Here is a 20,247-nt window from a genome sequence, read left to right as displayed (position 1 = left end):
AGTTTTTCAATTAAACTACTTTGACTGACTGGGGAGTTACAGGTGGAGCTAAGGTTGCAGATTTACGTCGTTCAAGTGAAAAAAAACCTTTGTGTTAATATTTAATTCCTAAATCTTTACAGAGTAAATTACAAATTAAATTTTGGTTGTAAATGAAGAATTTAAGCTGCACCCGTGTTTGTTCCTACCTGTGCATGTGAAGCCATTAATGTTAATGGCAAGGCTGTATTCAAGGCCTTGAACTAAATGTCTCGACAGAGTAGTACCTGTAAATAGCATGACTCATCATACCCACGATACAATCCCTGACTTTGAAAAAGTTGGCGCCTCGGCTTTTCAGGATAATTATCCTTCATTCTTGTTCCCAACTTGTTTTTCTCCTTTTATACATCGCCCAAAAGCAGTCGGCTTGATTCAGCCCATGCACACACCTCACTGACCCTTCTCATTTTTCTTGTCAGCCCTCTTCGCTGACTCTTGTCTCCACTCGTCTCTGACTCCCTTTCTTCTTGGGAACCTACTTAGATCTGATAATTAGAGACTGGTGGGAGGTGTGAAGGGTGGAGATAGGAAAAGTGACAGAGAGGGGGAAGCTGAATGGGAGCTGTGAATGTAAAAGCCCTTGGCATGGTTTCAAGCTAGGAGGGAGGGAGAGCGATGGCAAGAAAGAGAAAAAGGCCCGTAATTATAGCAGTGTAAGGTGTGAAGATGAAGAGGATCTTAAGTTTTTCTACACATACTCGCACACACACTGTGGTTACCAAAAGCTTCCCTGTCTCGGTTTTATCATATCCAACAGAGCCTGGGGCAAAAACACCCTCCTGCTTTCTGTTCACCCGCTCTACCCCTCTCTGCTACGGCTCTTCCTTTATCTCCCCACAGTCATTCCTCATCTTAAATTTTCCAAATTACTTTTTATTTAGTTTATCTTTCAAAAAATTGTTGTTTTACTCCCTAAGGCTAATCGTGATGAGCTACACTGTAGCCACAGCTGCCCTGAGCAGTAGCGGTTTTAGGCACGGGCAGACAGGGCAGTTGCCCGGGGTGGCATTTTTTCATGACACAAAAGGGGCGCACAAGCGTTGAGTAAAAAATAAAAAAGAAAGAAATCTGTGCCGCACCGAGGTTTTCTATTATCTGTCATATCACAGTGTCTGGATTGGAAACAGCAAGTTGGCGCCCCCTGCAGCTGCAGGCGCTCCTGCTGACTGAGAACGTTCACGTGCACCATGCGTGTATGAAGAAGGGGGGGGGGGGGGGGGGAATTCACCTCTGGGTCTTTCCCAAATGAAAGAGCGGGTAGGGGCTGAATCAACTGTATTAACATGGCTAAAGTCAATCACATCTTGATGTTCTTCCATTTAACGCACATTTCATTCATAATATCATAAACACAGGCCTATCATTCTTTCAGGTTTTTCTGAATTGTGTGAAATGGCCAAATAAAAAAAGGAAAAACAAAACAATTTTGTGGTCACCCACCCATCAAGGTCAAATTGTTTAGTCCTGACTAAAGGAAACTTACTGAGTCAAGAGCCAAACAGAAGAGATGAACATAAAAAGGCTAAAACCACCAGGTTCCCGATTCAGGAAAAAAAAAAGAAAAAAAGAGGAGAAAGATAAAGGTATGTACGCTCTCATGATGCATGTTTTACATTTTTTGAACGAGTTAACTGGGATTTTAACGGTTAAATTTGGTCAACTAATTGCTAACAGAGCTAATAGGGCTGAAATATTGAAACGAATATTCAAACGGTTCGAAAAAATTCCTTTGTATTTTCAAAAGGTTTGAAAAAATTCCTCCGTTTTTTACTGATTCAAACTAGGATTTGTTAAATGCTCGCTGCAGTCTGTGGCCTGCCTGAACAACAACAAACACATGTTGATCAAGTTCACATAATAATAAATAAAACAACTCTACAAGCAGAAGAAAACTCCCCAGTCACCACTAACTATCCTGTTTATTTATTGCAGATGGCTGCACTGATTATTTTTTACATGATTTGTTCTGTAAAAGTTGGCATTTTTGGTAGTCTACAGTTTTTTTATGTCAGTTTAAATTACAATTTCAGAGGCAATTCTTAAATATTATGGATCATGATAAAGATCTATTAGAGATCTACCCCAACTTTTGGACTGCTCTGCCAGTCACTGTGGCTTAAGCTGAGAGGAGCTTTTCAAAACTTGATCAAGTCATACCTGAGGTCAACTATGTTTCAGGGGCGGCTCACTAACCTGGCTCTGATTAGTATCAATCACTAAGTAGGGGAGCAGATTTCATATGATGACATTATTGATGACGTTGCATGAAGGTTAGGTTTTAATTTTAGTTTGTCTTTTCTGTTCTAAGTGCAATGCTGTAGTGATTATCTTTAGTTTGTTATGTGTGAAACATTTTTGCTATTTAGAATATTTAATATATATTATGTTCATATATTCTTAATATTTAGTTAGTTTAGTTGTTTTTGTATATTTGATTCTATATATTTTGATACAGTATATAATGTATATTGCTTTACATTCTGACAACTTCATAGTAATTAATGTAAATATGTGCAACTTAGAAAAATGAATGTTCAATAGTCGTTCTAATAAAACATGACTGTTTGTAGAAAACATGCGTGTGTTCGTGCAGGTGGGGTGGGGGGAGGGTCACAAAGGGGGCCTCGCCCGGGGAGTAATTCCATGTAGAACTGCCACTGGCCCTGGGGCACACTGACAGCAGTCAGTATTTATTCTAAGAAATAACCAATTTAATTCAAACACAACTATTAAAGTAGAAGAATGACGCAACATTCTTCAAAAGGTGGACTCAGCTGTAAAAGGTTTTGTAGGATAATCCCAGGTGTAGTTTAGCTAGTGTACAACCATTGAATGTAAACTTCTACTTTTAGTTTATGTCCCTTTTCTTTACATTTACCTTTTTGTTTGTGCAAATATATTATCGACTCTTCTAGTTTGCACCATACGACATTGATTTGTCTATGAATCAAAGTAAAACACTTCCCTCTACCATTCCTGTCTAGTACTGGCGGAGAACAGCCATTACCGTTGGCATTTAGCTCCTATAATAAAATTATCTTGATCACTTGATCAATAAATCCCTGGTAAATAAACTCAAGAACATTGATGACCAGAGTACAGTCAATGAGGTAAATAATGGAGAGAGCAGGACGCAGCATGAACTAGGAGGTAGACACTAATATTTTTGTGTTTTGTATCTAACTGAATATATTAGGGGAAGATTTGGCAGCAGCTCAGGATATGAACATGCTGAGTTGTAGACAGGAGAAGAAGAAAGGGAAATATCCTCCTGTGGTTTTCATCAGACAAAGAGAAGAGGAAGTATACCCAGTTTCATCACTTTCTCCTGTGTGGATGGGTGGTTCAGTCTGAAAATGAGCTAAATATGCAGGCGAATAAACAACGTCCAGCAGATAAACAAGCTGAAACTAGTGAAGAGAAACTGCCAGCTATTTCCTGCATGCATGGTTTGTTGGTGAGACAGAATGACAAAGTCCTTGAGACGTGGGGAGGACAAAGAGGGATGTGGCCTTGGTTAATGTGCCAACATGCAAATGTCTGATCCTTGTGCCCGTGTCTTTGCTGGCATGAATAAAACACCCAGGCGAGGCTCTCACCGCACCCTGCAATGCATGCTAACAACAAGCTCAACCAGTAGGGACCTAATGCGGAGTTCAGGGATTATTGAAATTACTGTCTGAAATCTCTTAATTGTAATAGTACACAGAAATCCATCAGTCGTCTCATGTCACTGACCGATAAAGAGCCTTTTGTGAAATTTAGGATGGATTCTGTGTGTGTGTGTGTGTGTGTGTGTTTCAAAGTAGCATCTAAAAGTCTGGCAGCAGATACATCACCCTGGATTTGAGGGGTTAATTAAAGGCAAATTGAAACTCATTAAGCCCGCATTGCACCTGCTTTTTAAATCCTACTTTCTTTATTTGTGGTCTTCTTCTAGTGTGCAACACAATAGGAGGGATTCACACATTATTAACCTGAGTCAATATTGACCACCAGCATCTGGCTAATTGGAAACCTGCAAAGACTCATGTTTGGGTCTAAGTAAGCAGACGGTTCAACTGGATAATCAAACTACAGAAAAAGAAAATGATATGTTCTGTGCAGGTTGAATGGCTTGGGAGGGGAAATGGGTGGAAGAATAATACAATTGAGGGCAGACTGCTCATCAAAGGAAGCAATCTGACTAAGCTTGTCCCTGCTCGTCCTGCAGTATCTGCCAACCCAGACACAAGTACCAGTGATCTCCATCAGCGCTCACCTCAGGCTACGATTACCAGGCCACTAACGCTCTGGAAAACCTTCCTTCAGAAAACTACCGTGAACTGGAACAGTACAGGGATCAAACTCCGGGGCAAACACAAATATACTGTTCAGAAACACGCAGAATTGTAAATACTGAAACTACTGTACCCAAAGGCCAAAACAACTAGCAAAGATCTCAAACTTCCTTGACCTCGTGGCATTTTTATATAAAAAGGCTCTTGATCACCTTCTGAAATTTTGGAGGTGGCCGGGATGGAGAATGAACCTCATCCAGCTTGTCCTCTGCAGCAGAGCAGCCTAATTACAGTGGGCTGTGCTTCGACGGGAATAGACTGCCTGCCAGCATTATTGATAATTCACAAAGAGTAAGCTGTTGTGGGGAATAGGGCTGGGCACGTGGAAATGACTCAGTTTTATTAGCTTCCACTGCACTTTGATGTGCAGGCGTAAGTGAGACATGCCAAGAAACTCCTGCCAGATGGAAGCACCACAGCTAAAAGGTGACTCAATCCTTTTGCACAACTCGTTTGGCACATGAAATCTAAAAAGACAGATATTAGTCCCACTGAATGAAGTATTGAGCTGATTCTCAGCTAGCAGAGCTGAGCGTATGAAGAGGCAGAGATGGACTGTTTCTGTCTGAATTAGCTCAAAAACAGAACATGTTCTCTTCTACAGTGAACAGGTTAAATTACTAAACCCACCTCAGGCTTCTTGACTCTCCCCTCCTGGAAGGAACAGGTGCGGGGGTCGTGGGTGCAGTCGTGTCTGTATTTGCACCAGTGGCACTGGTAGGGACTACTCACACAGGACAAACACCTGCAGAAGACCAGATGTTTCTGTTACTAATAGAAAGTATAAAGAAACGATTTCCATCATTACAAAGGGGTTAGAACAGCTTCTAAATGTTCATTCTAGGATTAAGATGTGGGAATATTGAAACAAATCCGACAAGGAGACAAGGACTCACGACTTGTGGACACTGCAGTTGTAGAAAACAAAGCTGGTGTTGGCAAATGCCAGGCCCGTCTCCTTGGATTTGAGATAGAGCTGCACAATCTGGTGGTCACCTAAACAAAACATCAAAAACAAAAAAGAGCAGTTCATCATATAAAGGAAGACAATAAAAATAAAAATAAACAAATGCTAAATGGTATGACCGGTGTCAGAGCTTGGTCCGCATTGACGGCAGTAAGTCAGGCTGGTTACCAGTGAGAGTTGGACTCCACCAAGGCTGCCCTTTGTCACCGATTCTGTTCATAACCTTTATGGACAGGATTTCTAGGCGCAACCAAGGTGTGGAGGGCATCCGTTTTGGTGGCCTGAGGATCAGGTCTCTGCTTTTTGCAGATGATGTGGTCCTGTTGGCTTCATCAGAACTTGATCTTCAGCTTTCGCTGGAGCGGTTCGCAGCCGAGCGTGAAGCAGCTGGGATGAGAATCAGCTCCTCTAAATCTGAGACCATGGTCTTGAATCGGAAAAGGGTAGAATGCCTTCTCCGGGTCAGGGATGAGGTCCTGCCCCAATTGGAGGAGTTTAAGTATCTCGGGGTCTTGTTCACGAGTGAGGGAAAACTGGAGAGTGAGATCGATAGGCGGATTGGTGCTGCATCTGCAGTGAGGCGGGCGTTGTACCGGTCTGCTGTGGTGAAGAGAGAGCTGAGTCAGAAGGCGAAGCTCTCGATTTACCGGTCGATCTACGTTCCTACCCTCACCTATGGTCATGAGCTTTGGGTATGTTTATGTTTATGTATTTAGCAGACGCTTTTGTCCAAAGCGACTTACAAGTGATAATCGGCATGTTGCCCTTAAGGCTAACAACAACAACAACAACAACATTGACATCAGTCATGGAGAGTAGGGAACAAGGAGTGGACGGTAGAGGGGAGGGACGGGTGCAGGGAGGGTGCTACTTAAAGTTAAAGTTAAAGTCCCATTAGTTGTCACACACACAGGTAAGTGTGCGAAATTTATTCTCCGCATTTGACCCATCCCCTGGGGGAACGGTGAGCTGCAGACAAGCCACACTGGGGAACTATTTCGTGGTTTAACCCCCCAATCCAACCCCTTAATGCTGAGTGTCAAGCAGGGAGGCATTGGGTCCCATTTTTTCAAAGTCTTTGGTATGACCCGACCAGGAATCGAACACCTGATCTCCCAGTCTCAGGGCGGACAGTCTACCACTAGGCTGCTGAGAAAGGTCTTAAGGTTTAAGAAAGGTTTAAGAAGATGTTCTCTGAAGAGCAGGGTCTTCAGGAGTTTCTTGAAAATTGAAAAGGAAGCCGCAGTTCTGGTAGTGCTTGGAAGGTCATTCCACATTTGTGGAACGATGCATGAGAAAAGTCTGGATTGTCCTGAGCGTGGTGTAGGCACTGCTAGCCGACAATCCTGTGATGACCGGAGCGGCCGGGCCGAGACGTAAGCCTTTGCAAGAGGATTCAGGTAGATGGAAGCCGTACCATCTCTGACTTTGTATGCTAGTGTTAGCAATCTGAATTTGATGCGTGCAGCTAGCGGTAGCCAGTGGAGCTCAATGAACAGAGGGGTGACGTGTGCTCTTTTTGGCTGATTGAAGACCAGACGCGCTGCTGCATTCTGGACCATTTGAAGAGGTCTCACAGTACAGGCTGGAAGACCAGTTAGAAGGGCATTGCAGTAATCGAGGCGGGAGATGACAGTAGATTGCACCAGGAGCTGGGTGGCATGTTGTGTTAGGTATGGTCTGATCTTTCGTATGTTATACAGCGCAAAGCGGCATGAACGAGCAACAGAGGCAACATGGTCTTTAAAGGTCAGGTGTTCATCAATCACAACACCCAGATTTCAAATTGCCTTTGAAGGAGCCAGAGATAGGAAGTCATTTTGGATTGAGATATTGTGCTGTATGGATGGTTTTGCTGGGATGACAAGTAGTTCATTTTTTGAGAGGTTGAGTTGGAGATGGTGGGATTTCATCCATTTTGATATGTCAGAGAGACAGTTTGATAATCGTGCAGAGACAGTGTGGTCGTCCGGTGGAAACGACAGATAGAGCTGGGTGTAGACCAGGGTAACTGGGTAGTGACCGAAAGAACGAGATCACGGATACAAGTGGCTGAAATGAGTTTTCTTCAAAGAGTGGCTGGGCTCTCCCTTAGAGATAGGATGAGAAGCTCGGTCATTCGGGAGGGGCTCGGAGTAGACCCGCTGATCCTCCACATCGAGAGGAGCCAGTTGAGGTGGCTCGGGCATCTGGTCAGGATGCCTCCTGGATGCCTCCTTGGTGAGGTTTTCCGGGCACGTCCAACTGGGAGGAGACCTAAAGGTAGACCCAGGACACGGTGGAGGGACTATGTCTCTCACCTGGCCAGGGAATGCCTTGGGATTCCCTCGGAGGAGCTGGCCCAAATGGCTAGGGAGATTGAAGTCTGGGCCTATAGCCTTAGGCTACTGCCCCCGCGACCCGACTCCGGATGAGCGGATGAAAATGGATGGATGGATAAACAAATGCTGTCATTCTTTTTTAGAATTTCCTTTCCCCAGTTAAGCAGAAACATCTTGAAGCTACAGGTGATCCTTCTGTTGCATTCTCAAAGGCAACACCTTAAATGGTTAGGAGACTACTTCTAAAGACTCATTCGGTTAAGGCTCCCTGTTCATGCAGCAAAAACCCAAAAGTTGGTGCAGACGGATTTCCCCTGGGATGGATGGCATTCCCAGTGAAATCTCTTTGAGGATATCTTTGACAAGGTAAAGGGAGAACAACATGAAATACCTACCATGCGTGTGTGTTTTTGTATAAATGGATGTGCATATGAGCTCATCTGTGTTTCATGTGTCCTTTTGTCTGGCTCTAATGAAGGAGTTCATGTTTAATTCAACAGCACATCCACACGTCTACCTGCTCTTTTTCTCCACCACCTCTGTAGCTCTCCCTCTCGATCCTACTATCTTTACCCACAGGTCCCTTCTCTTCCCTCCACACTTACTCCTTCTCCCTCGTGTCTCTCTCCATCTCTCTAACAAAGAAGGAATCATTCATCAATCACAGCAAAGTGCCGCTGACAAAGGATCTGTCCTAATTAGGCCACCTAAATGTTACCTTGAAGCCTGCTAACACCATCCGTCCCTCCCTCTCTTCTCACTCCATCTGTCGTGTGTTCCTTTCTCTCTTTAAACTGAGCTTGGACTAACAAATACTGGTAAAACATGAAAGACTCAAGCATGTTCCTCCTTAAACCAGTTATAAGTATATATATTGTTTGGGAGTAGAGATTTATATGTGTGTGTGGGTTTGCTGTATGTATTAACACATCTATGTTTGCATGACGGCAGCATTAGCAGATTTACGTGTGGCCAACATGGCAAACAGTGAACAAATGTTTATAATTCCCCAAAACACACTCAGCTGTCCTGTTAGCCGTGTACATGAGCACCGCCTGTGGATTACTTTGTTGTCCATTTGTTTATTACAGCAGAGCGAGTGAGAACCCTCCATCCTTTGGGGTGAAACAAACGAATGAAAGAAAACATAAATATATTTTATGTGTACAGCTGAGAGTCGGGCGATCTCAGCAGTGCTGCATTAAAAACCATCTCACATCCATTTTCTTCTTTGGGATCAAATGCCTTAAAATGTTACAACAGATCCCTCTGTTCTTTTTCTCTTTTCAGAACGTTAGATTTGAATGTGGACTTGTGTGGCTCAAAGGCACGCGGGCAGAGATCAGCTTCACTAACTCCAGAGAGAAGACGGAGGAAACTAAACACTAACCCCACAGAAAACACCTGATATTCTCTGGTTTGTACTGCGTCTAACAAGTCACATGACTTCATCTGGATCAGAGCCACATGAGGCAGGAAGTTAAGTAACAACAGACTAATAACGGATGCTCATTCATTTACTAAACACGTCCCAAGGCACGGCTCCAAGGCCTGCTGATGACAACGAGAAGATAAAAATTCACACAGCACTTATTGCCCCGAGCCTATCACGAGACAGCGTGAAAGTGGCTGTGTGTAAAAAGCAGGTATGTTTGTGTTTCACAAGTGCTGATGACTGTTTAGGACAGCAGCGTTTGGTGTAAAACCAACCTTGATTTCTTAAGTTTTGCTTCCAAACAGCCAGACCATCTCTCGATCAGCAGTTATCCAGGATGTTAGGTCTTTTTTGAGCTACTTTCTGTTTAGTCAGCATGCCCAACTATGACAGCATGATACAAAGTGAATAAAACTGAAAAAACTGGACAAGTTGAAGAGTAAGGTTTAAAAAAAAACGCTCTCCAGCAAATGCTAAATATGTGAAAGTTTTGTTTTTACGTAGCAGAAAAAGATAATCACACAAGACCGCCATGCTTTAGTTTAGCTAGATTTTCAGCAAGTAATGCTTTGAAAACCACCTTGTTTATGCTAAAATACTATTTTACATCATTTTCATCTTCATTATGCAAGCATGAGATAAAAGGCCAACACAGTGAGACAGCTTCACTGTAATCTGTCTGTCTTCCTACCTTTGTCCACAATAATGCGTGGCATTTCCTTTTCAGCAGGGGAGGAGCACTTGATCCGGTTTCCTTCTACCAGGCCGTTCATGTCGGCCAGGTCCTCAAAGGTGCAGTTGACACCTGCTGAAAGTTCTGGGACATTGTGGGCCTCCAGTACCAGCTGTTGCAATGAAAGGAAATGAAGATGTGTCATTTATCTCAAACCCCTAATACAATCAATATAACTTCTACATTAAATATAGCAAAAAACGACCAACAAAGGGAAATAAAGCATATTGAAGTTCCAGGTGCACTTTAGTTTGGTTTTGCACATCAGTTATCCAGCTGCAGTGACAACACCCATCAGCTCAACTGTGGCGGCAATTTTTAAGAAGAGTGAAGATGATTGCAGAGCCGCTGTAGGCTGTTGCTATAAGTCATTGAATAAACGATTACACAAAAACCAATTTACATAACACCATTTAGGATGGCCACACCTATTCACCCAACATTTCTGGCTTTAAGGGGGGAGATGCTAGTTAGGACAAAAAGTTTTGAAAAATCATACAAACAAAAGATTTTGCTGGAATTTAAAGGTAGAGAATATCAGATGACTGAAGCAAAAAGCCTGACCAAAGATATAAAAACTCAACCAATAAATCAGTGAACACACGAGCATCCAGGTGGCTGGACTGCTAGGGAACAGGATGACTACAGGAAATAAAAAATGCTAATGTTCCCTCTCTATTTGGAAATGCTGCGTTGGCTCTCTCAGCACCTTGGGATGAATGGCCTCAGGTGAAGTGCGAGAGGGTTAAAAAGGATAACTGTCCTTGAATAAACAAAGAGGTGGTGGTGGAGAAAGGTGGAGTGGGGTCAAGATGAAAATATCGAGACTGATGGAAAAACCCATCTGCACAGGGGTGTCGGCCAAAACATCGATTAGAGGCGTAGTTATGTGGTGTTCTTGTGAAGTGATGCTAAAATCTGCCTGATCAGCAGAGGAAGGCTGGCCTGCACTGTTTTATATGGCTGTTTAATGAGAAAAGAGCTGCAGCAGAGCCAACGTCTTTACAGCATCCATGGACAAATGCTACCCCACTCTTTCCATCTTTTACTTGATTTGATTTTCCATTTAAAAAGTCATGTTGTCCAACCATAAACAGCAAACTCTAATGTAACTGCTTGAGTCTTTCTCTCTGCTTCCAACACTAAATATTAATCAGAAACACAGAATCGAACATCTTCAGAGCCCTTGCACCATTTTTATTGAACACATTCAATAAACAACATCAGTGGAGAATCTAAATCTGGTTAGGTTATGGGAATAACACTCCTCCTCATCTTTGCAGATACATATTTATTAACATAAAGGTCAAGAAGCAGCTCTTTTGTGTTTGAATGAAGCCTCTGCCCCGATTCAGCTGGGTGGCAAATGTGTGCAAAAAGGTTAAACACTCAGCAACACTGCACACAAACACCCATGAATATCATTAGAATGATGCTGAGCTGTGATGCTGACAATCAGCATTTCACGTTTGACCCTCTGAGGAACTCGCACGGAGCGCAGTCATGCCGGCTTTGCACAGGTATAAATATTCTTATATTTAAAATTTCCAGCCATTTCCAAAAGATTATTCCACAGCAAATGAAAAATCATAAGGTGACACCACTTACTGGTGGTTAGGTCAAAGCGATCTTCATAACATTCGGAGTTATGAATCATCTTTCAACCGAAAGCTTTAAAATACGTTGAATAACTTTGCAATTTCAGGGTAAAAAATGACATTAAACCAAATAAAATCTGGTGCTAGAAATAAATATGTGCCTCTAAAAGCGGCTTTTAAAAAAAATGATACGAATGTTTGTTAAACTGTTTTTAAAATTCGTGCAGGGAGACATTTTCATTGCAAAGGGTCAAAGCTCCATGTCGGCTAATCGATAAAGTAAAAGAAGAAATCTCTAATTTTGGCAGCTGCTTCAGAATAAAATGTCCAGGGGGTGAAAGTGCTTTCATAAAGGTGCCAAGACTCATAAAAACAAGCTGAACTGTGTGCTGTTAATGAATGCTGACATTTGTTTGGAGAGTATTTCATGACTAAAAGTTGCGAGGTCAGGATGTGAAGGATGGGTTTTGGCAGGCGGTAGAGTGATATGAAGCGGGATTAAAGCGTTAACACGTCTTCTCGATAGTACTTAGTGTGTAATTACGTTGTATCACAAATGATGCTTGAGAGTGTGATATTGCCGTGTTGCCAGACGAGTGTCTCACTCGCAGCAAAATCTGCCATCACAATTTACGCGACTAAAACAAACACTTGTTTGCTTGTCAGAAGTGTTTTTTCCAACAAAAGAAACAATTAAATTCAATAACTGCTAATTTAGAGTTTGACCATTTTTCATCTTTTAAGTTGTGCAAAGAGAACTCGGTAAATGACGGAGTGTAGCTCACTATGTTATAGATGAACATAATTGTGTGATGGGAAGTTTGTGATGTGGTGCCGCTCTACAAAAGGTTTCTCTTTCACTGGAAATGATGGGAGGATTTATTTTTACCCACTCACCGTGACGCTAAACTGGGAAACTGATATGTTGTTAGGGTGGACGCTGAGACGCACACACTGCTTGATGTCTGAAGCAAAGCGACGGGGTTCTGATGAGCGCTCACATTTCTCCTTTCTGGTGCACCTGAAAAAAAAAAAAGGAGGCGGGTGTTATTCACGGTTGACAAATACATGCATCCGCATGCACCTGGCAACCTGAGCTGGGCTACTTGTTGGGATCTGGGGAACAAGGAATGTCCTGGTGTTCTCAAACAGGTGGCGTTAGAAACATTTATCATATTTCCTCCCTCTGGCAGCGCACCAGCGGTCAGTGAATGGAAGCCCAGTCACTACAGGGGTTGGGAGCAGGTACATTTAAAACAAAGGTTGCTTTATGTGTGGAAGTAGAGCCAGCCCGCTGGGAAAAGGGTAGCCATGGGCTTTGTGCAGCCATCTTAATGACTGGCATTTATGGGCAATGCCAAATCCAGGTGGAAGGCTGGTGGGGGATAAAGGACTCCCCTCTCTTAATACCGGACCACGGATCAGTTGGTCTTTTGTCAAGCCTTTGTGCTTTGAGAGGAATTTACTTTCTCTTGTTCCCAAACTCTGTCCCATCTCAGACGTCGGGGTTATTTTCCCAAAGCAGGAAACTCTAAATGGGTTTTTAGAATAATAACCTCCATTCATGCAAACTAAAAACTTTGTTCCTGAAAGTTTTCACATGAATTATTACAACAGAAGTGGCTGACATATTTCAGTAGTTTTGCTTTTTAGGAAACCATCTGATTCAGACTTTGTTTCCTTCTCCACATAACCCCACATTCTTGTTCGTGTCTAATCCTTTTATAAGCGTATTCAAGTATAATCCTTTATTGATTTAGAAAAGAAACACTTCCAGTGCAATTAACAACCTGGAAAATTATGTGTGGCGAGTCTTCAAACAACAGAAATAAATGAATGAAAAGAAATAAAAGAGGCGTTCAAGGTCTTGGATGTCTGAGACACAGTAAAACAGCCTTTTGCAGACAAAGGCCTTTTCTCCTATTGGAAAAAAATCAGGAAGGGTGACCTGACAATAGCATTGTAAAGTTAAGCAGCCTAAAGTGTTGAAAAGACGGGCATAAAGAAACCAAAAAGACAATCTGTTTGAGAAGGGTAGAGAACAAGTACAGGACAGAAAATGGAAGAGCAAAAAAAATAAAAAGTAAAACCTTGCAAGATTTAGGGGACTACAGCCAGTGTTGGCTTTCTGTGGAGCTTTCTCCGCTAAGCTGGTTTGAGTAGGGGTTTAATCGCTTCAGGTTCCTTTGTGCTCCTATCACTGGTGTCTGCCTTCCTTTCTAGCACTGATTTAATGGGACCACATCATACGAAGAGCCTCCAGGCAAACAAGCCACATAGAAATCCACAAATCCACACTTTCACTCACTAATTATGTATAATGAACACGTGTCTTGTTTACGTTTAGGTAAGAGGGAAGCTGCTGAAAAGGTGGTCGGATCTGCTGATGGAAACCACCAGTTATGGGATTTTAATCTGATTATGAGTGTTTAAATAAAACAGTAGCTGACTGAGTGCAAAACAAAGAATCAATAGAAAAAGATGGAGCATACAGTCTTCTTAATGGAGGTTTCTAACCCATTTATTCTTTTACTCTCATTTAAAATTCAAAGGTATGATTCCTGGAGAATGATGCCGAGTAGAAACCAGAAGCTCGTGAGGCATTCATTATAAGGAAAAAAGAAAGAACAGAAACGGGTAACTACATTATTAATATGGCCTAAATAACATTTTCTTAGACCAGCTTCAATCAAACACTGATTAATCAAACACCTCTGCAGACAGAGACATTTCTAGAAAAAACAAATTAAGTTTAATGACAAGCCAACATTTTAAGGAAATAGCAGGTATTTTTCCTGGTTATAGTTTCGTGCTGCATTTCTCTGCACATTACACCTCAGAATAAATTAATAACAATGTGACTTAATTTTTCACGCTGTAAATTAAAACTAAATCTATTAAACTATGATTCTGTTTTTTGGCTTTTGCCCTGATATTAGTTGCAGGGCAAACCCGACAGAAACCCCACATAGTATTTTGATTTATGAAATGTGCTCAACGCTGATAAATGACCTTGGGCCTGGCTGGGCTGTATACGAGTCAGGTTTATGACGGCATCTCCACAAAATGCTAGCAGGTGTAAACAGCTAAGAACACAGGATGCTGCAGGAAAACAGCAGGGAAGACTGGATCATAAGTATTGTTTATTTATGAAGGCTTTATGTGCTCCAAGAAGCTAAATGCCGTCAAGAAACCAAAGAAGTCCAGTTGCTTCCGTTTGAACCCGTTTGGGTGCAGCTGAAATGATGAACATGTAAACAAACCAAACAAACAACTGTTAGGGAAGGCTCTCCTCAAAGTCCAGATGCTTATGATCATCGCCTGATGGGTCTTCTCATTTGTTTTCAGTGAGACCACTTCAGGGAAGAGGTGGAGGGTATTACTTCTGAACGAAGCTCCAACACAGCACGGCCAACATGCTGCACTATGCACAAATCTGACATGGGAGACAAATGCTTTCAAACGGGTTACTTGGTGATGTTTCGCCACTTGAAGAGTCTTTACATTGTTTTCTTTGAATTCGTATTTTGTCATTTCAAATCGACAATATCCACAGACATGTCCTGCAGAGTTTAATTACATTCCCTTCAGTCCCTGACAGCAGAGAATCCTACCAAGAGGCAACATAACAGATAGGCAATTTTCTTAAACAAGTGTTGTTACATCTTAACTCAGTCTCTCACTGTAGGACAGCAGAACAATGTTGTTTGGTTTGTCTTCCTGCTGCTGCGAAGGCAAACAGGCTTATTGTTGCAGCCAACGTGTAAACTCATGGAGACAATGCAGAACACGGCCTATCCGACATAAGAGGAGGGCATTATTAGACAAAAGCACTGCACAATTGTTTTCTATTGCTATCCCCACACAAGCACAAGAAAGACTGCATCATTTAGACTGTTTAACAAAACCCCACCGATCAGTGCTATTTAAACTGCAAATGACAATCATAAAATAGCCTGGCCCTGGCTATCATTTTAGCAGAAAATTAGACGTCCACCATATCTTCATTTGGTCCATAAATACTGCTGAGCCGTTTGACTGGCAATGACACAGTGTGAGAAAGCGAGCTGAAAGGATTAGATCGCTCTGTGTGAAAGCTAATCTGCTCTCTTGTTTCTTGATAAGGTGGCATAATTGGAGAGAGACTAAAGAGAGGGCAGAGAAGGGTTTCTAGCCTTGGCAACTGTTGCTGATAAAGTTGTCAGGAACGCATAACCATATGCAGTTAACATTTCATTACAAAACATCCATCAGTGTGGTTTTTATTATTTGAATTCCCCATATTATTCAGTGTCGTATGTGCATAGGAAGCAAAATCTATTCAAAGTACGCAATTCACTTCCTAACGGTGCATCAATAAAAGCACTGAATACCTTTATTTTACCGATGCATAACCAAATTTGACTGAAATCCCTCATTTTAGCAAAGTGTCCCCCAGAGTTCAGGATGCAGGGCTAAAGGGGGCAGAGTAAAAGATTATCGTAAGGAAGGGTTGCAGCTGTATCTGGCCATGTGAGACTTCAGGTGCAATGCATACCTAATGAAAGGCTTGGAGAAGGTCAAACAGGCTGTGAAATGAAAGCTATTAAATTCTCACAAAGATGTGGTCCAGCCATCCTCAGCTCTATCAAAAACCAGTGTCAGGAAAACTCACACACACATGCAGCTTCACACGTATAGTACACACAAGATGATGGCCGGCTTAAGACGAGGACAGATGATCATAAAAAACAATACTGATACAACAACAACAACAACAAAAGAGTTTATGTGAAGGAAAATTAACACAGCAACCCCTGCAGTGAAATTCCACAACCTCCCAGAGTATTAGTTACATAATACACAGTGGATTTGTATCTCTAGTGTTTGTGGTAAATCAATGCACAACAAATAGGCACCCTGTAGCCCAGCTGAAACCCAATTACCATGCTAGCCATGCATCATCACACACTACATGGAATCTTTTACATACTAATAGCTTTAGGTTGTATAAGTTACTTTGAAACAGGAGCTGTGTCACGTAGATTCAGTCATACAGCACTGGCTGGCAGCATTTCTCACTAGAACATGTGACCCAATACACACGCACACACATGCTCACTCACTCACTCATACGTGATTGCACCTCCTGCGATCATTAAGAGTAGCTGTCCACAGACCGAGCCCAAATTTGCATGAAGAAGCTGGTGGGAGAGTCATTACCTGGCCCACTGGCCGTGACCCTGCTACTGCAGTTTGTGTGTGCACGCACACGTGCACGCACCACTCTCATACTGCCAGACCTAAGGGCTCAGAAACTGCAGAGTGGCTGCACCTAGGTCTAGAGATTTGCAATGCCCTTGATGCAAGAACACCAACTGAGAAAAAAATTACATGGCAAGGCAGCTGCTGAAGGTTTCCGATCTGCGATCAAATCATTTCGTCTACATGCATAAGAAATAAAATCATAAGGGGATCCTGATTATATTAGTGTTCCATTAAAAACCAAATAGAAACAGGAGGTTTAATCATTTACTATTTGCAACAGAAATCCCATATTTCTCCTTTTTCTACACGACCATGCTTCAGTCGGAGCAGTCGGTGATTGGCAACATCAGTCGGAGCCTCTGGCCAACCAGTTGCAGCTGCTTTCCTCTACAATGACTTTTAGCGCCATACAGTTTTAGGAGCACTCAAAAACTAGGCCAGCAGCACATTTTACCCACACACAAACAGGAAAAAGTGCCTGATACACGTATCCAATGGTGGCAGATTGTGGAGGGCTTATTAGGCTGTTTATCTGTTTATGTGTGGTGCTGTAGCTGCCCTGAATGATGCCATTAGGCCCGGTTCTCTATAATAAACAACTCTAACTGCCTAGCTGTTGGTGAAGGTGGGGATGGGCGATTTTTCTATGACAAGACACAAACTTTAAAGAATCATTCATCTGAATGGATACTGAATCATTGTTGAATACACACCGAGAATACTTTACTGGGCTGAATGCAGTATTTCTGGGCTCTAAGTTTCAGTGGATATATTTTTTCTTTTATCAAATATTTGGGCCTAATTGTAAACTTCATTTTTGGGTCATTATGGAATTTGCTGCAATGTTTAAATTTGAAGTGTATGACACAAGCATGATGTCTTCCATCTGTCTGCTTTTAGCGTTTAATGATGCCAAAGAAAACCTTCTCAAATACACTGAAAGGTCTGTTGGAGGAGAATGGGCTTGGCATTTTCAAACTAAAGTCACATATTTACTGATTTTTATTAATAACCAATCTAAAGTTGACAGCACAGGTTTTTCTTTCCTTAATTGGACGTCAAAAGTGTACTTGGCTTACATCTTTATCTGTATTGTTTTATGATCCTGCACCTGAGAAACTCAGAATCTTATGATGGTATTGATCCAGAAAGTCAATATCCTGCCTGTTATGGTGTTTTTATTTACAGGAATGAAACAGCTAACTCTGAATTAGTAGACACTCTTTTATGAGGTTGAGAAAAGGACACTCGTATGTCCCCGATGCATGTGTATCAGTATTCATTTTATGCATCATGTTTGATTTCTACACATTTCTCATGATGGACTGAGTGAAACAACTCCCCTACGCGGAAGTGTGGTTTAAAACACTTCAGTTCTTTGTTCTTTTACTGAGCCAGTGTCACATCAGCATTGGTTAAAATAATCAAAGGAGGTGTCTGTTTGCCTGCGCCTAGCCCTGATATGACCAGTGTGTGCAGGGAGAAGCCAGTTAGGCATCACATCGGTCACATCATGGCATGTCATAGACATCCAAAAATAACAGCTATTGTTATGTAGAATGTCAAACACAGTCAAGGAGGACAAAGACTTTTAGGAGGAATGCTTCCCATAAATTACCCCCAAACAAAGGTTCAAAATAATCAAGCAAAAAAAATAAAAATAAAAATAAAAATAAAAAATAAAACATTATTAGGACTTTGAAAACGTCAGCCCTTAGCTCATCTGCTGCATGCTCTGGTTTCATCTTTTCCTGTCAGATAAAAATAAACTTGACATAATTTTCAACTTCCCAAATTAGGTTCTGTAAGGCTGGATTTAGGATTAAAAACTAAACACTAAATGATGCAGTCGTAAATAGACCATCCAGATCCAGAACATGGCTCAAGCTGTCCAGCTTCTGAGTTCATTTCCAGGAACAGAAGATGAGTTCATAGATGCCACTCTTTTCATGTGTGAGTAATCTCATTGACAATACTATCTGACATCACAATGAAACATCAATAGGGATTAGTGTTGGATTACATAATGTGATTATTATATCATTACCTTGCCACTGTTGCCATAGCAGCATCTATTTGGTGACACGTGCAAGGTGACCTTCCTGATCACTTTTTCCAAGTAAGGCTCGCCATCAAAGTCAAGCCCAGCCAAACGCTTGCAACTGTAAGCTCTTTACCTCCCATCTTCAACTCAAGCACCTCCTTCTAGAGATTAATTTATGCTCCTCTCAAGAAGATTTCTAATCTCCTCCTCTCTTTTGCTGTGAATTTATATCGCCTCTCCTTCTCAACACTTTCAGTCATCACATCGTTTGGAATACATAACCACATATCTCCACCTACTTTGACTGTCATCACATCCATCATCCATCGTTTCGGTCTCATGTCAGGCTGGTTCATGCTCTACCAGGTTTAAAGGAAGACAGCCACACCAGTGTGTGTGTGTGTGTTTGTGTGTACATGTCCATTTCTTAGTGCTTGTGCATTCTTGTGTGTGCTATAGTGACAATGGGTGACAGTGAGCAATGGTCCTGACTTAGAGTGGACCAGCAACTATTGCGCATGTGTGTGTGTGTGTGTGTGTGTGTGTGTGTGTGTGTGTGTGTGTGTGTGTGTTCTCACACTATGACAGTGACAGTTCAGAGAAGTGGGATGCACACCAGTCTGTTCCATCCTGATGCCCCTGTCACTTCTTGGCCTTGTTCCTTTCCCTCAACCTTCCTTAGGAGCCACCAGGAGAGTGAGGATAAGGGACAAAACTAGTGGCCTACACACAGGGGATGGCTAAGGTCCCCCAGGAGCAGATATCACACCAGTGTCATGGATTAAAGAAGTTCAAAGCCACAAGTTGGAATAAATCTGACTTAATGGGGTGTTTGGCCAATTACCAAATTAGAAAGATAAATCTTTGGTTCAAGTAAGTTAATAACAAAGGTAGGTGTGTTGGGTGTAAAACACGTAGCTTTTACGCAGTAAATTCCCAGTTGACAATAATAACATACAAACCTACAGTTTAACACACTGATAGCAGTGACTTTTCAAACATCCTTTTACTGAAAAAATTCTCAACAGTTTTGAAATCTGAGGCTTCCTATTTCAGGGGGAAAAAAAACCTTTTTTATTGAGTTAACCATGTCTTTTCTGGTAGGAGTGAATTTCAAAGCACTTTAGTCTGTCTCCAGGGAGCCAAGTGGTCACTGCAACCAGACACAATGAGTTGGTTGCACACTAATTGTAGCACTGCAGTATAATTAGCATTACCCTGGCATACCACAGTAATGAGCATACTGAGGAAACGGATGGTGGTGAACGTGGCGACAGGTAGCAGTGGTGCAGAATTATTTAGAGAGGGGAAAGGGAGGGAAGGGCTGTCCCTCTAAAATGTTGTTTGACAAAACTTCACACATCCAAATATCACAAACTACAGAAAGCAATATGCAATCAGTTTGCCAAATGATAACCTATGTAAGACAAATTTTACCAATCAAACAACTGATTGGACTGACAGACCTGAGTCAATGAAGTCAGTAAATGCACATAACTTGTGGCAGACAATTACTCTTT

At 42.0% G+C, this 20,247-nt stretch overlaps 1 protein-coding gene across 2 annotated transcripts in view; it reads right to left on the bottom strand.

Moving 5' to 3' along the window:
- plxna4 (plexin A4) overlaps positions 1 to 20,247 on the bottom strand; it is a 252,711-nt gene that overhangs the window by 59,851 nt on the left and 172,613 nt on the right. For both annotated transcript variants that reach the window (XM_070548887.1, XM_070548883.1), the window contains exons 6-9: positions 12,334 to 12,457; positions 9,797 to 9,950; positions 5,279 to 5,378; positions 5,013 to 5,127 (exon numbers count right to left, since the gene is read on the bottom strand). In XM_070548887.1, the coding sequence (XP_070404988.1) occupies positions 5,013 to 5,127; positions 5,279 to 5,378; positions 9,797 to 9,950; positions 12,334 to 12,457 (493 nt within the window). The remainder of the gene's footprint in view (positions 1 to 5,012; positions 5,128 to 5,278; positions 5,379 to 9,796; positions 9,951 to 12,333; positions 12,458 to 20,247) is intronic.

Source organism: Nothobranchius furzeri, chromosome 1 (genome assembly GCF_043380555.1).
Source record: "Nothobranchius furzeri strain GRZ-AD chromosome 1, NfurGRZ-RIMD1, whole genome shotgun sequence".
Lineage (NCBI taxonomy): Eukaryota > Metazoa > Chordata > Actinopteri > Cyprinodontiformes > Nothobranchiidae > Nothobranchius > Nothobranchius furzeri.
Note: the sequence above shows the minus strand (reverse complement) of the source record. Positions and strands in the feature narration are given on the sequence as shown.